The following is a 17031-nucleotide window of genomic DNA, read 5'->3' on the forward strand; positions in this document are numbered from 1 at the left end:
TTCACCATTTTTTTAGGTGAAATATTACAAATCGCTCTGATTGGCAGTTTCACTTTCAACAGCCAATCAGAGCGATCGTAGCCACGAGGGGGTGAAGCCACCCCCCCTGGGCTAAACTACCACTCCCCCTGTCCCTGCAGATCGGGTGAAATGGGAGTTAACCCTTTCACCCGATCTGCAGGGACGCGATCTTTCTGTGACACAGCATATGCGTCACAGGTCGGATTGGCACCGACTTTCATGACGCATACGCTGTGTCACAGGTCGGGAAGGGGTTAAAGCAGTCAGAACCACAAGGGGCATTGTGGAAGCTAGACCAGAAAGATCGGTGCGGGATATCATGTTCCGAGGCCTAGATCAGAAAAAGCGTAAAGCTTTTCTGTTAAATGAAAGGATCTAGGCTTTAATACAGAAAGAGGGGAGAAAACCGGAGAAGTCTCCCCACCCCATCCTTCAAAAGGAAATATCCCTTGACGAGCCTTTTTCATTATTATGGGACAAAGCCCATAAACTGGATGTGTCAATAACAAAGGCCTCCAAGAAGTCTTCGCTGACATTTGATACGTGGACATTTGAGGGATCCAGCCGACAGGAAAGCAGATTTGTTTATTGGAGGTACATGGGAGACATCAGCAGGACCCCTGTAACTGGCGGTAGCAACAGTACTGCTAGGTCCTCAATGATCTGGCTGGATCATCTGGAATCCCAATTAAAGGACCGAGCGGCTAGGGGACAACATCTTGGCCACTATTCCACTAAGGAAAGCCGCTGCTCCCTCATATCGGATGCTTCTGTGGATTCTGTAAGGCTGGCGGCAAGGTAGGCTGCCATTTCCAACGCACGGACTTTCAGGCCGGATCAAGACTGTTCCATTCCTTGTGAGGGAGAGTACCTGCTTGGCCCTGCCCTGGACAAAATTCTAGAGAAAGTGGGGGATGCCAAAAAGGATTCCCTAGGCTATCTATTGCTGTCTACACACTATCTTTTAGAAAAAGAAAGCTTGTCTGAAGGAAGCCTCCCAGGAAGCAGGATTAATGGGAAGATTGCAGAAGGAAAGATCAAGGCCTCCTATACCAAACTTCTTCCCAAGAGGCCAGGATATCTCGTCAGTGACTCCCGGCCCAAGAAGGGGGGGGGGGGCGGGGGGAAGGCTTTCATCCTTCCTCCCTGCCTGAGATGGAGTTTCGACCAGTAGCTGGATTCTCAGTCTGATGGATTTGGATTGAGACTAGAATTGCAGTTAGTCCCTCAAGGAAGATTTGTTTCGACAAAAAAAATCCAGAGTCAAGTGTGGAGAGCGCTAGAAGTCAATTAGGAGTGCAATGTCACTACTGGTTTCTTAACCTTCGTGGGCCCAGTTCCATTCCATGCTTTTTGCAATGGGACGTTTTACAGAACGAGGTCTCCCTTGGGGGGCACCTGGCAGGTAGGATGACTCTGTCCCTACAGATGGTACAATCCCTCCAGTTCAAACCTGTCCAGGGGGACTACTAAAGTTACATGGGTTATAACTCTACTGGTTCTGCCTCTCCTTGGGGGAGGGGTTCTTTTTGAATGTGACTGGTGTAGTTGGTCTAATTGCACCTAACGGTTACAGTATTGTGTTCGGCGGCGCAATGAATAGTTCATATTGGTCGCGGTGGGAGGGGGAGAGATGGACGGTAAAGGACCTAGTTCTAGGGTATATCAAGTGCTCTCAGTTCTCATATAGAGAAAGAAAGTTCGGAGTATCTGAGTTATTTTGAGTTTCAGATGGGGAAGGTTGGCTTAGTTGTAGGGGTGGGGGGTGGGAAGGGGGGGAGGGCATTGGTGGAGACCTGGGAGAGACGATTCCCATCTTATCTTTCTTTAAGGAAATGGGAGGGAATGTTAATATTATAAGTTGGAATGTTAGGGGGCTAGCGGATGCTACTAAGCGTGCGGCAATATTTCAGTACCTATTGAAACAGGCCCTCGGTGATATGCCTGCAAGAAACTCATTTAGTGGAGGAAAAAGTTGATATGTTACAGAAAAAATGGGTGCGCAGGGCGTATCACTCGACGTTCTCTAATTATGCAAGGGGGTGTCTGTTTTGATCCATACAAGTACTCCATTTGAGGAAATTGAGGTAAAAACTGATAAAGATGGTCAGTATGTCCTTTTAGTGTGTAAAATTTTTAACCGTTTGATTTGCATTGTTTCACTATATATACCCCCGCCGTATTCTGGTAAGAAAATTCAAGAGATTTTGGAGCATATGAGAGGGTGGGTCGGGGTTCCCCTTTTGGTGGTGGGAGATGTGAACAACATTGCTGACGACCACTGGGATAAGAGTAATCGCGCTCCGCTACGCAGGGACGGGAACGGCACTCCTTTTGGGAACTATCTTAGAGAAATAGGCTGGATTGACTTATGGCGGGTTCGCAATGCTAATACATATTCTTACTTCTGTTACTTGACCACGTATGGTTCTATGTCTCGAATCGATGTCGCCTTGGGTAATGATGGGATGAACGAACTGTTAAGTGGGGTGGAATATAATCCCAGGATTCTATCGGATCATAGTCCAGTTCAGGTCTCATTAAAGCTATCAGAACAGGTTGGATCACGGAAGATGGGATGGAAGGTTCACCCCTCCTGGTTACAACTCTTGGACATGGAAAGGGTGGGGGCTGAGATAGAGGAGTTTTTTTAAGATTAACGATGGTAGTGCGGAATGTCATGTAGTATGGGACACTATGAAGGCGTATTTAAGGGGCATTTTGTTTCGGGACATTTCACGACACAAGACAAGGAATAGAGTACAGGATCAAGCTGTCCTGGAGGAACTGAAGGCAGCTGAGGCGGCATTGGGGGCCCATTGCACTAGGGAGTCTCAGAGTCGGATGAGGAAGGCTCAACAGGAGGTCAGTCAATTATATTTGAGAAAGGCGGAGAGATTGCGGGCTTTTCAAAGAGCATCTTTCTATTCGGAGGGGGAAAAGGTGGGGCATTTACTTTCGGTAGTGGCGTCTGCACAGAGGGACTCCTCGCATGTCTACTCCATTAAGACGGAGGATGGAACATTGGTTAATCGGGGGGAGCAAATTCTGGAAGTGTTTAGAAAATTCTACGATAAATTATATACTTCTAGTGTGGAGAGGGGGGGCTGAGGACATGACGGGCTACTTGGAGGGGATTGACCTGCCTAGGTTGAGCAGAGAAGAATGTGAGGTGTTGGAGGGGCCGCTTTGGCGGGGGTGGCTGGGGGTAAGGCTCCGGGGGCGGATGGTATTCCAGCCGAGGTTTATAAGGTACTGAAAGAAACTTTATTGGCCAAATTGTCGGAGGAGTATAATAGATCATTGGAAAGAGGGGAGCTACCTTTACCAATGAGAGGCTATTGTGGTCGTTATCCCTAAGGCCGACAAGGACCCACAACTACCAGAATCCTATAGACCTATCTCACTTTTGACGGCCAGCATTAAGATACTGGCAAAAGCTTTGGCAAATAGGTTGTCCAGGGTGATTGACAGACTGGTTCACCCGGATCAGTCAGGCTTTATCCCCAACAAATCAACGGCACTCAATCTGAGAAGGTTATTTTTAAATTTGCAAATCCCTTCTGATAATGTCGGTAAACGGGTTGTGGTATCCTTGGACGCTTGCGTGGAGTGGAGCTATCTGTGGTCAGTACTGGAACGAATGGGGTTTGGACCTAAATTTATTTCCTGGGTGCGGCTGTTGTACTCTTCTCCGGTGGCCAAAATTAGAGTGAATGACGCTCTCTGAGACCTTTTCTTTGTCTAGGGGTACTAGACAGGGCTGCCCTCTGTCCCCGCTGCTCTTTGCCTTGGCGGTGGAACCCCTCGCTGCGAAGATCAGAGGGTCCCAGGAGGTGAGGGGTTTTATGTACGGGGAGGCAGAAGAAAAAGTAGCGTTATACGCTGATGATATTCTGCTTTTCTTGGAGGATTCTGAGGAGACCCTGGTTAAGACGGAAGCCATTTTTGAGGAATGCGGGAGTTACTTGGGCTTAAGGATCAATTGGGACAAATCGAATATGATGTTGATAGATGGGGATTGTGGTGACGGTGGAGGGGGGGACTCTTTCACAAGGTTGAGGCTAGTTGATAAATTTAAATACTTGGGGATCTAGAGCGCTCTCCCTTTGACTAGTTTTGAGGAACTGAATTTGGCACCTCTTCTGCGTAAGATACGTACTAAGGTCCAGGCGTGGAAAAAGTTACATTTATCAGTAATCGGCAGGATAAACCTGATAAGGCCATGTTCACACAGTGCGTTTTTTACCGCGGAACCGCGGCGGTTTTGCCGCTGCGGTTCCGCAGCTGTTTTCCATGCAGGGTACAGTACACTGTACCCTATGGAAAACAGGACACACTGTGCACATGGTCCGGAAATTGTAAAAAAAAAAGCCGCGCTGAATAGCTCCCGGAAAAAAGAAGGAGCATGTCAATTCTTCTTCCTGAACCGCAGCGGTTCTGCACCCATAGACCTCCATTGTGAGGTCAAAATCGCAGTAAAACACGCAGATCAAAAATATATCTGCGGGTTTTACTGCGATTTGATGTGCAGAACCGCTGCAGCAGGAAGTGCGGGGGAGCGGGCGGAAGTGCGTGGGCGGAGTGTGGCTGCCCCCCCGTGCTCCGATCCCGCCCCCCCCGTGCTCCGATGCCCCACCCCCCCGTGCTCCGATGCCCCCCCCCCCCAGTGCTCCGATGCCCCCCCCGTGCCCTAATCTCCCCCCCTTATACTTACCCGGCGTCCCGGTGTCCGTCCGGCCGTCTTCTCCCTGGGCGCCGCCATCTTGCAAAATGGCGGGCGCATGCGCAGTGCGCCCGCCGAATCTGCCGGCCGGCAGATTCGCTCCAAAGTGCATTTTGATCACTGAGATAGGTTATATCTCAGTGATCAAAATAAAAAAATAGTAAATGACACCCCCCCCCCACTTTGTCACCCCCATTGGTAGGGACAATAAAAAAATTAAGATTTTTTTTTTTTTTTCACTAAGGTTAGAATAGGGTTAGGGGTAGGGTTAGGGTATTTTCAGCCATTTTAGCCCTAAAAAGCTTCCTAGGAAACACACAGTAAAAAAAGGATAAAAAAACGCATCAAAAAACGCATCAAAAAAGGACAAAAAAAGGACCTGCGTTTTCTGCCAAGAGCTGCAGTTTTTTAAAAAAACTGTCCTGAAAAAAAAAAGGATGGAAATCCTGAACGTGTGAACATACCCTAAAGATGATTGTGATTCCGCAGCTACTTTATGTGCTGCACAACTCCCCTATATGGATATCGCAGAATAGATTTCGGAGGATTAGATCTTTGTTTGGCGAGCTGATTTGGGGTGGAAAGAGCCCCAGATTTAAACAGGAAACTCTACAGAGACCAAAGACGGAGGGAGGGGTGGCATTGCCTAATCCGTGGTTGTATTTTTTGGCTTCACAGTGTCAGCATTTCAAGGGATGGGGTGATGTGTCAGGGGGGACGCGGGCACCTTGTAGCCTGAGATCATTGATTGGGATGAAGGTATTGAGTGAGGGCCTGGAGGGGGGGGCATTTCCATGAGAAAGGTTCTAAATTTTGTACTATTAGGCTCATTCACAAGGTTTGGGACAAAGTTAAGGGGATTAGGGGAGTGCGGGCACTTACTAGATTCTCACCCATTTGGAATAACTGTTTCCTACAAGAGTTTAGACAGATGGAGGGATTTCATATTTGGAAGGAGGCAGGCATCTCTCGGATGGGCCAGATTTTACACCAGGGCAGACTTAGAAACTTTGAGGCATTGCAGGAAGAGTTTTTACTCCTGGACTCTGAGATGTTTCAATACCACCGTCTTTCTCACGCGTACCGGGCAGTGTAGGAGAGGACCCATGAAGATCCAGGTGGATCTTATGCTGGATTTTATCCTTGTAGGGGGAGGCACGAAGGGGGTGATCTCGGGAATATATGAATTCCTTCTATTCTCTTTCTTGGAGGAGCACCCTATTAGAGCAAGGGCGAAATGGGAGGCTGACCTGGGGGCGATTGATGATGACCACTGGGAATCAGTACTGGACTATGTGCCCAAGATATCAATGAGCGAGCCTGGGAGGCTGTCACAATTATTTGTTATTCATAGGGCTTATAGAACCCCGGACATGTTATTCAAAGCCGGATTGAGACCTAATTCAGAATGCCCTAGATGCTCGCAGTCCGAGGCGGGCATCCTTCATATGTTGTGGCAGTGCCCCAGGTTGTCCTCCTTCTGGGTGGTGGTGCTGAATAAAGTGGGACTGGCATACAGTTGCACTGTGCCGCTGGATCCTTTGGTATGTGTTTTGGGCTGTGTGGAGGAGATTATAACTGATAAGTTGTATAAAATGGTTATTGCTAGACTGTTATTTATTGCGCGAAAGTTGATCGCCAAATTCTGGATTAGGGAAGAGCCACCAACAGGGAGAGACTTTATGAAGCAAATGGACCATATTATTGCTTTGGAGAGGAGTATCTACGCTAGGAGAAACAAGATGGACCTCTTTGACAGGTTGTGGAACCCGTGGCTTGAATCAATGTGATCTAAAGGCCTTTTGCCCCATTGGGAGTATTATTGACAAGTCCTCTTCCTTTTCTTGTACTTTTATATATGATGTAGTAGGGGGGGGCGACTCTTGACAGGTCTCTAGAGGGTGGGGGGAAGGGGGGTGGGAGTTTGGTTTGGGACTAAATAAGTTTTCTAAAAAAGTATTGTACATCTGTATATTGCTGATAACAAAGTATTCCTTTTTATTGTTTATGTACAATATTTATGGTTTAATAAAAAATATCTGATTTAAAAAAAAAAAAAAAAAAAGTTACATGGGTTGTCACTACAAGTGAAAGTCCCTGGGGGTGGAGGCTCATCTAGAGGGATTTAGTTCAGGTGGTCTGGACTAAGGAAGAGAACACTCTCATCAAATGCAAATCAACTACTAGTGGTAGAGTGGGCTGTAAGTAAATTAATTGTATCCCTGCAAGGGCCAGTATGTCAGGATCCTCTTGGACAATAAAGTGTCAGTGGTTTACATCATCAGGGGAGAAATCTTGATGGAAAGTGGCAGATCGCTTGTTCCCACTAGCGGAGGGTCATCTCCTTTCTTTGACTGCTCTACATATAAAAGGAAAGGAAAACTCAAAGACTAACTTTTTAAGCCACAATCTTCTAAAACAAGGAGTGAAACCTAAATTGGGACATCATGAACCAGATGGTTCAGATGTGGGGTCTCCTGGTAATGGGCCTTTTTTGCCACCAGATCCATGGGTTCTATTGGATATTCAGAGTCTCCTTTCTCAAGGGCCAGTGCACCATCCACAAGCAGCCAGCCTCCACTTGACGGTGTAGAATTTGAAGGGGCACTGTTAAAGTAAAGCTGTGTCTATTATTTTTTTTTTTTTTCTACCTAATCTCATCTCCACCCTGTTTCACAGTAGGAAGGCAGTAACAACCAGAATGTATTCTAGAACCTGGAGAAAGTTTTTATCCTCTTCAGGGTCTACGTTCAAGGATGGGGCACCTGTGGGGAGTATTTTGGAACTTTGGCAAAAGGGTCTCTGTTTACGTTTTTCCGCAAGTACTCTAAATATCCAGATGGCTCTGTACAGCTGTGATTTGGCTAGTAATTATCGGGTGTCACGGTTTATTTAAAGAATCATCAAGATCTAGTCCCGTTTCTAAAGTAAAATTAGTTCCATGGGATTTCAATTTGGTCCTGATAGCCTTAATAGCCGTACCTTTTTTGAGCCCATAGAATCTGCACCCCTCAGAATTCTTTCACTTAAAACAGCCCTGATGGTAGCTTTAACATGTGCTGGAAGAGTCTGTGATATTCAGGCTTTTTCTAGAACGTCACGTTTTACTCAAATTCTACATCAGAGTAATCTTTAAGCCAGACCCAGCCTACCTTCCCAAAGTAGCATCCCATTTCCCTAGACTACAAAAGGTTGTCTTTTTTTTTTTTTTTTTTCCCCCTCTATCTCTCTCTAATCCAAGGAACTAGAAGGAAAGACTTCAGTTTTTGGATGAGTAGTCAGATTCCTATCAGCTGGAGAAAGGATAGATCATTGTTCGTGTCCTTCCAGGGTTCTATGAAAGGGCTCAAAGCCCACAATTACTAGATGGATTAGGGACAGCATTTCATAGCCAACTCTGCATGTGACAACGCAGTCCCGGAAGGTATAAATACTCACTCCGCATGGGCGTTCGCAACTTCCTGGGCGGAGAGATCAGACTGCTCGATAGAGATTTGTAAGGCAGCAACCTGGTCCTCTCCTTCCACTTTCTATAGGCCTTAGATTGGCTATGGGTGCGTCTTCTGATTTCACCTTTGGGAGATGGGTGCTCCAGGCTGTAGTCGCTCCCTGAATTTTTGCTCTCTGTAATTCTCTCGTGGTGCTGTCATGGGTGATAGATTTAAAGTTTTACTTACCGGTAATGGAATTTTTAGGAATCCATGACAGCACCCTTATATTCCCTCCTGTCATGTGTGGTTGAGGACTTCTTTCGCTAGGGTGGTGATTCCACACTTTTTAAGATTGTGGTGTAGGTTGTTTTGTTTTTATTTTAATAACCATTTGGAGATCCTCTCATGCTCTATAATCCAACTGATCCGAGATAGAGAGTAGCTGTGCTTTTTAGCCTGTAGGTTTCCACTTCTTGGTGGGCAGATCCCCCCCCCATCTCTCGTGGTGCTGTCATGGGTTCTGAAAATTCCTGTTACTGGTAAGTAACTAAAATATATATTTTTTTTTTTTCTCTTGCAGTTTCCTGGACTGTTATGCTGCAGAGTTTAGTGCAATGCAACCTGTGGAGGAAGGACAAGGAGGAGTCCCTCTGGAGCATCTGATCACTTGTGTGCCAGGGGTTAATATTGCAACTGCACAAAATGGCACAAAGGTTGTCAAGTGGATACACAACACTCCACCACCTCCAAATTCTGGTTAGTGCAACTTCCCATTTTGGCCTATTTATAAAATGTATCTCGCTTATTCCATTTCATATGTACTTCAGCTGAAAGTCCCACGTTGCATATCTCAACTTCCATGGAATACGCATGGTTAACAAATACAAAAATGAGTACGTGGATAAAACTGCATTGGAATCAAAAAGATGCTGTAAAACTGTGAGCAAGCATGGTGGGGGATGGGGCTCCCATAAGATTGAGAAAATAATCACAGATCTGAGTTTTGCCGAGTGCTATCTAATAAAACATCAAATAACGCTTGCCCGTGTTATACGCTAGTGTGAGCGAACCCTTGGGCTCATTAAAGGGTTGATACTGACTTTTAGGATTGCAACCTACAGTAGGTATTGATAGCTTACTCTTCCTCTCTGAAGAGGCGATTTTACATGCTTAATTTCTCACAGAAGAATTGCATTGCCTAGAAGTCTCCTTGTACAGGCATGTGGCTCTCCACAAGGAGAGATGTTAACCCTTTAAACTTCTCAACACTGAAAAGGAAGTCTTGATTTTCAGAATTCCACTAGATGGCTAGTCATGTTGCTGATATGCAAATCATGGACAAAAACATTAATACAATATTTAAAAAAAAAAAAAAACTATTCAGTGTATAAAAAATGCCACAAGCAGAAATGCATGACCGTAAACTGCTCTCGGAACACTTTACTTTTCTCTCGTGAAGGTCTCTTCATGGCGTTGCCCATGTAGTCTCCATACCAATCCCAGACCATAGCAGGACTCTTCATCGAAGAGAGCAGACCTCCATTCCTGCCTCAATTGTGGTCGTCTTCTGCAACCTGATAGCCCATAGTCTTTAATTTTGAAACCATACATAACAGATGAACAATAAAAGGACATGTCTGACCTCCTTATAGCATCACACACCACATGGCAGCGTTATTGACTTGTTTGCAACCTTTTTTTTTCTTTTGGTCTTTCTTTAGATCCCTGGATGTTGCGGTCCAAGAGTCCCGTTGGCAATCCTCAGCTGATACAGTTCAGCCGAGAGGTCATTGATTTACTAAAAAATCAACCATATTGCGTAATGCCAGTCTCTAAATTTATCCCAACCTATCACCACCATTTTGCGAAGCAGTGCCGAGTGTCCGATTATGGCTACTCTAAACTGATGGAACTTTTAGAGGCCGTGCCGCATGTTCTGCAGGTATGTGCATGTACAGCACCATGGAATTAATGATGCTATATAAATAAACTATATGTGGCTTTATTCTCCAGCCTGTGTAAAATCACATGGTATTTAAAGCTTGTGCAAGTAGTCTTTTGTATTGCCATGCATATATCAGTCATTCTCCATCGCCACATTGGGGGACACAGGACCGTGGGTGCATGCTGCTGGGCCTAGGAGGCTGACACTAAGTAAATACAAAAAGGGTTAGCTCCTCCTCTGCAGTATACACCGCCCACTGGCTCCGGATAATACCAGTTCTTGCTTAGTGTCCGTAGTAGCACACTGTATCTGTTTTATCCAGACGTTCTTATTTTTATCTTTAACTTTGCGCAAAAGGATGAAGGGGGCGACTGACCCTTTTAAGGGGGCTGATCTCCCCCGAAACATCAACAGGCGAGCACGGCGAGTTTACTCCCCGTACCCTTTCCTGCGACGTGGGATGTTCGGCCGTGGACTAGCCCTGTGAAATCCTAGGGCAGAGGTCCCCAACTCCAGTCCTCAAGAACCACCAACATGTCATGTTTTCAGGATTTCCTTAGTTTTGCCCAGGTAATAATTGCATCACCTGTGCAATGCAAAGGAAATCCTGAAAACATGACCTGTTGGTGGGCCTTGAGGACTGGAGTTGGGGACCCCTGTCCTAGGGGAGTGAACCCTTAGGATACACAGAGGCACTTTCCATGAGCACAGTCCGGCCGCCCTCCCTCTGCTCCACCACTGAAGAACAGCGGTGCTGCAAGGAGCTTCCCAGTCCCTCTCCACCTCCTCATCAAGAGGGCGGCGGATCGAGGTTAACTGAATTCCCCCCCCCCCCCATACCTCGCCCGAAGAGGATCTTAAGCGGTGAGTCTAGCTGGGGTGGGGGGCTCCCGAGCGCACCGCGGCATCTTGCGGCCGGTCACCGCTAATTTAGTCCCGGGCCACAGCTAGGCCGCGTTCTGCCCACAGCGTGCGTCACACTGCGAGAAGCGCCGCACAAACTCTCGGCGGCCATCTTGGGACAACGAGGAGCCTCAACGCCACCTTCTCCCCCTGGTCTCAGTGCGGCATCTGGACACCAGACCTGGGTAGGTGCGCTGCACGTTGACACAGGCCCTCATACTCCTGCACAGTGCTTCGCTTTACTAGCTGCACAGGTGCCCCACAGTCCTGCACAGAGGTTAACAGACAATATGCGCTCAGGAGCCCCCCGCCGCAAACTAGCCCGTGGTGACCAGTCCCCCTGAGTGGGCTTTGTCACTTTCGCAATCTATGGCTTCTTTGACTAAAGCCATTGAGTCCCTCCAGGATCCAACCAGGAGCAGGACCACTAATCCACCTATTCAGGAAGCTTCCCCTACGGCTGCGGAGTCTTCAGCCTGCAGGGGCCGCACTCATTTTAAGCAGCCATCTAGGAAGCGCGTCCGTAGCTCGCCCTCTGGTGCCTCGGCGTCCGTTAGCTCCGCTTCCCGCTCTCACTCCCCAGGCATCTTTTCTGACCAGGACTCTGATCCTGAGTCTGATGGGCCTCTAGATCTGGAGTCGCCAGGTTCAGAGCACTATAGATATTGTCATTGAGGCTGTCAACCAGTCCATTCAGGTTGATGAGGAACCAGCGACCTCCCAGTACAAATAATTCGGTGTCCTTCTAAAGGAACAAACATACTCACAGGGTGTTTACCAATCACCCGGAGTTCCAGGACATAGTTCAGCGACATAGTGAGCGTCCAGACAAACGTTTTTAAGGGCCAACCTATCCGTGCCGGACGTATCTTCTATCAAAGATCCCACAGACCGCCTAGTTGACAGTCTTGCCCGTTCAGCTTTTGAGGCTTCAGGCTCCGCACTCTTTCCCTCCTTCCCTGCTACCTGGGTAGCCAAAGCCGTGACTTGTTGGGCAGACTCTCTGCATAAGGCCTTACAGAACAGTGACCTTCCTTCAGACATAGTGGAGCTAGCAAATCAAATTTCCTTGGCTGGTGATTTACTTGGTAAACGCTTCCCTGGACGCGGCGAACTGCTCTGCACTTACGGCTTCAAACGCTGTGGCAATTAGAAGAGCGCTATGCCTGAGGAACTGGCGAGCGGACTCCGTATTTAAAAAGTTCCTCATGTCTCTGCCATATCTCAGTGGCCGTCTTTTTGGTGAAAAGCTGGACAAGCTGATTTCAGATGCTACAGGGGGGAAAAAGTACTTTATTCGGATTCCCATGACAGCACTACGAGAGAGGGGATCCGCCCTTCAGGAACAGGAAACCTACAGATACAAAAGGGCGGTACCTCTCCCTATGCATCAGTTGGTTTCCTGTTCCTGGAGGGACAGGATCCTACAGAGGACGAAGGTTCTTATGGCTCAATTCTCTCTTCCTCGTCATCAGAAGAGGAATCTGGCCGATTCTGTCTGCCTCTGGACCGGGTGGATAAACTAGTTAAGTCGGTCAGAAATACGATGGGCCTGGAAGAGCCTAAGACTCAGCTTTCCCGTCAGGCCCAGCTTAAAGAAGGCGCTTCCAGAAGTTCTATTCTAAGTGCGCTTCCAGTGATTCAGGATGCTGCGGCTTTCCTGTCAGACGCGTCGGTGGACTCGGTCAGAATGGCGGCCAGAGCAGCAGGACTCTCCAACGCGGCTCGTAGAGCCTTATGGTTGAAGTGTTGGTCAGGGGATATTCAGTCAAGATCCAAGTTATGCGCTATCCCATGTAAAGGGGAATATCTCTTTGGGCCAACCTTGGATGAGCTGCTCGAAAAGGCTGGGGATGATAAGAAGAAATTCCCTAATTTGTCATCAGCTTCTTACCGGCGTCCATTCATCAGGAGGAGATTTGGTCGTGGAAGAAAGTGCGCATCCTCACCCTCTAGAGAGAATTTTAGATGGGAGGATAGACGCAGGAGAGGTACGGGTTACATGTTTCGCCGTTCCTCAAAAGAACGTAAGAAACCAGACCAATGACTAGCGATCCCTGTGGGAGGGAGATTGTCAGCCTTCTCTTCCGCATGGACTAACATCACAAATAGTGTCTGGGTCCGAGGTATTATATCGGAAGGTCTAAAGTTGGAATTTATTCACTGGCCTCGGGATAAGTTTATGCTAACCCCCTTACGTTCCTCCACTATTGAGCAGACGGCCTTAGAGTCAGAGGTCATGACTTTATGCCTTAAAAATGTACTGATTGAGGTTCCGGAGTCAGAGAGAGGAAGAGGATTCTACTCTCCTCTTTTTCTGATTCAAAAACCAGACAAATCATTCAGGACTATTATTAACCTTAAATCCCTTAATGAATACCTGGTTAATACTACCTTTAAAATGGAGTCAATCAGCTCTGCAATAAAGATGTTGTTTAAACACTGCTTCATAGTAGTTGTGGACTTAAAGGATGCATACTATCATGTTCCTATCCACGGAAACTTCCAGAGGTTTCTACGTGTGGCGGTGTCTATGGGAGGTATTGTTCGCCATTTTCAATTTAGAGCCCTTCCCTTCGGCCTCTCAGCATCTCCCCGTGTATTTACTAAAATAGTTGCGGAGGTCATGGCGCACTTACGTGAATCCGATATCCTCATTGTCCCTTATCTGGATGATTTCCTAATAGTTGGGAACTCAGTAGACCATTGCCTCGCTCAGGTTAAAACAGCTATATCTAGGCTAGAGAATCTGGGCTGGATCATAAATTATGATAAATCCCGATTACAACCCCTAAAAACCCAGAGATTCCTAGGGCTGCTGTTAAATTCCGAGTCCCAACAATGCTGTCTTCCGCCTGATAAATTACTTCATATCCAACAACAGGTGTTAAAAGCAATTAATAAACCATCCATGACCCTTAGACAGGCTATGTCTTTGTTAGGTTCCCTAACTTCCTGTATTCCCGCCGTCCGTTGGGCTCAGTTCCACTCCAGGCCTTTACAGTTTGACGTACTGCATTATGATAGAGCCTTACAAGGTTCCTTGCAGGGTCAGATGACATTGAGTCCAGTGGTTCTTGCATCTTAGATGGTGGCTAGAGGAAGACAATCTGTCAGCAGGAGTTCCCTGGGTGACACAGGTGACTCGGGTAATCACAACGGACGCCAGCCCCACGGGGTGGGGGGCACATATGGGTGACGTTGTAGTTCAGGGTCTATGGGACCCCCAAACGTCAGCCTCTTCCAATCAGAAGGAGTTGATGGCAATTAAATTCTCAATTAAGAAACTCCTCGTGTATCTACAGGGTCACCATGTCAAAATCCTCTCCGACAATCAGGTGGCAGTGGCCTACGTGAATCACCAAGGTGGAACTCGCTCCGAGTCCTTGATGGAAATAGCGGACCGCCTGCTCCAGATAGCGGAAAACCATTTTCTATCTTTATCCGCAGTACATATAAAAGGGAAGGAAAATATAAGAGCAGACTTTCTAAGTCGAAACACCTTAAGACAAGGAGAATGGTCTCTGAACACAAAAATCTTCAACCAGATTGTCCGCAGGTGGGGTCATCCAGAGGTGGACTTATTTGCCAACAAGGACAACAGAAAAACAAGAAAATTCTGTTCCTCGAATCCCAGGGAATATCCGCTGGCAGTGGATGCCTTCCTGATCAGATGGGATTTCCGGTTGGCTTATGCGTTCCCCCCGCTAAGCCTGATACTTCTGGTGGTCAGAAAGATAAGGGAGGATCAAGCGAGAATCATACTGATCGCTCCGTTCTGGCCCCGAAGGGCTTGGTTCTCCTGGCTCAGGACCATGTCTGTGGAAGACCCCTGGGTACTGCCGGACATTCCGGACTTACTCCATCAAGGTCCGATCCACAAGTGAAGGGTCTCCATTTGACGGCATGGTCTTTGAGAGGTCACTGTTAAAAAAACAGAGGATTTTCTCCAAACCTCATTGATACCCTTATGAAGAGTAGGAAACTCATAACAACTAAGATCTACTCTAGAACTTGGAGGAAGTTTCTGGCTTCTTCAAATTTTAATATTGAAGAGGGTATACCAATCAACCAGATTCTAGAATTCCTGCAGAGGGGGCTAGAGCTAAATCTATCCACAAGTACACTAAAAGTACAAGTCTCAGCCCTAGGGGCCCTATTTTCTTGTAACATTGCTGGTAATTATTGGGTATTAAGGTTCATCAAAGCAGCTAGTAGATCCAGACCTATACACAGGAATAGGTCAATGCCTTGGGATCTCAACCTAGTCCTCTCAGCCTTGACTAAAGAACCGTTTGAGCCTTTACATTCAGCCTCACTTAAATTACTATCCCTCAAAACAGCATTTTTGGTGGCAATTACATCTGCTCGTAGGGTAGGAGACATACAGGCTCTTTCTAGGCTGTCCCCTTATACAGAATTTCTACAGGACAGAGTAGTCCTCAGACCAGATCCAGCTTATTTACCAAAAGTGGCCTCAGAATTTCACAGATCTCAGGAGATAGTGTTACCGTCATTTCTCCCTAATCCTTCTAATTCCAAAGAGGAGTTACTCCATACATTAGATGTTAGGAGATGTCTGTTAGAATATATATCAGTCACTGATGCTTGGAAGAGAGAGGATGCGTTGTTTCTATCCTTCCAAGGTCCCAGGAAAGGTCTTCAAGTGTCAAAGTGCACGTTAGCGAAGTGGATTAGGGAGGCTATCTCTCTGGCTTATACTGCAGGTGGAGGTCCAGCTCCGCAGAATCTGAGGACACATTCCACCCGCGCCATGGCTACATCCTGGGCTGAAAGATCTGGAGTGTCGATCGACCAGATATGTAAGGCAGCTACATGGTCATCCCCTTCCACCTTTTTCAAGCACTATAGGTTGGACTTGGGGTTCTCTTCTGATCTCACCTTCGGGTTAAGGATGCTGCAGGCTATAGTCCCTCCCTAAGGTAGTTTACATCTCTGTAATTCTCTCGTAGTGCTGTCATGGGAATCCGAATAAAGCATTAAGCTACTTACTGGTAGCGGCATTTTTCGGAGGCCCATGACAGCACCCTTAGTTCCCTCCCTATTCACGTGGGGGTTGCACTTCCTATAGTATATATAATGAGATAGATCTCACGTGTGGTATATAGTTCAATATGATGGATTATTTTTGTACATAAACTGTATATAATGTATATTTGTGTGCTACTAACCGCGGTAGTCCTCTCAGGCTCTGAAATACAACTGATGCATAGGGAGAGGTACCGCCCTTTTGTATCTGTAGGTTTCCTGTTCCTGAAGGGCGGATCCCCTCTCTCGTAGTGCTGTCATGGGCCTCCGAAAAATGCCGCTACCAGTAAGTAGCTTAATGCTATCCTTCCGTAGCAGAGATTCAGGCAACCGTTCCGACCACAGCCGCAGGCTCGTTTTCGGCCTTTTCATGGCACTTACGCATGGCATTCCTCAGCCAGTTCCCCTGGTTCGGGGCGCCGGCGGAGACAAAAGCCCTCAGGCTTCATACAGGCCCATCCATTCCTGGAGGGGCCGCTCCACACAATCTAGATCCAGGGGATCCAGACCCCAACCATCTTCCAAATGACTCGCAATCTCGTCCGGACGACACCAGCAAAGTAGGCAGACGCCTTCTCTTGTTTCGTCATGCCTGGCTCGCAGTCGTTCACGACGAGTGGGTCAGGGATCTGGTGTCCTCCGGTTACAAAATCGATCTTCTTTTTCTTTTTTTTTTTTTTTTCTTTCTTTCCCCCTCCAACCCGGTTTTTTGCTTCCCGCCCTCCCGAAGCGGGAATGCGCGCTCGGGCTTTTTTCCAGGCCATCCAGTCGCTCCGACAAGACGGAGTGATTGTCCGTGTCCCAGAGAACGAAAGATTCTGCAGTTTTTATTCAAATCTGTTTATGGTCCCCAAAAAGGATGGAACAGTAAGGCCCATCCTGGACCTAAAGCTCTTTGACAGATTTGTCAAAGTCCGCCATTTCAGGATGGAATCTCTCCGTTCCGTCATTGCCTC

At 47.2% G+C, this 17031-nt stretch overlaps 1 protein-coding gene across 5 annotated transcripts in view; it reads left to right on the forward strand.

Annotated features, from left to right (window-relative positions):
• The window catches only part of MARF1 (meiosis regulator and mRNA stability factor 1), a 60961-nt gene that overhangs the window by 21165 nt on the left and 22765 nt on the right, over window positions 1–17031 (forward strand). For all 5 annotated transcript variants that reach the window (XM_069734101.1, XM_069734102.1, XM_069734104.1 and 2 more), the window contains exons 16-17: window positions 8759–8934; window positions 9900–10120. In XM_069734101.1, coding sequence (XP_069590202.1) covers window positions 8759–8934; window positions 9900–10120 — 397 coding nt within the window. The remainder of the gene's footprint in view (window positions 1–8758; window positions 8935–9899; window positions 10121–17031) is intronic.

The sequence above is a fragment of the Ranitomeya imitator genome, chromosome 7, assembly GCF_032444005.1.
Source record: "Ranitomeya imitator isolate aRanImi1 chromosome 7, aRanImi1.pri, whole genome shotgun sequence".
Classification (NCBI taxonomy): Eukaryota; Metazoa; Chordata; class Amphibia; order Anura; family Dendrobatidae; genus Ranitomeya; species Ranitomeya imitator.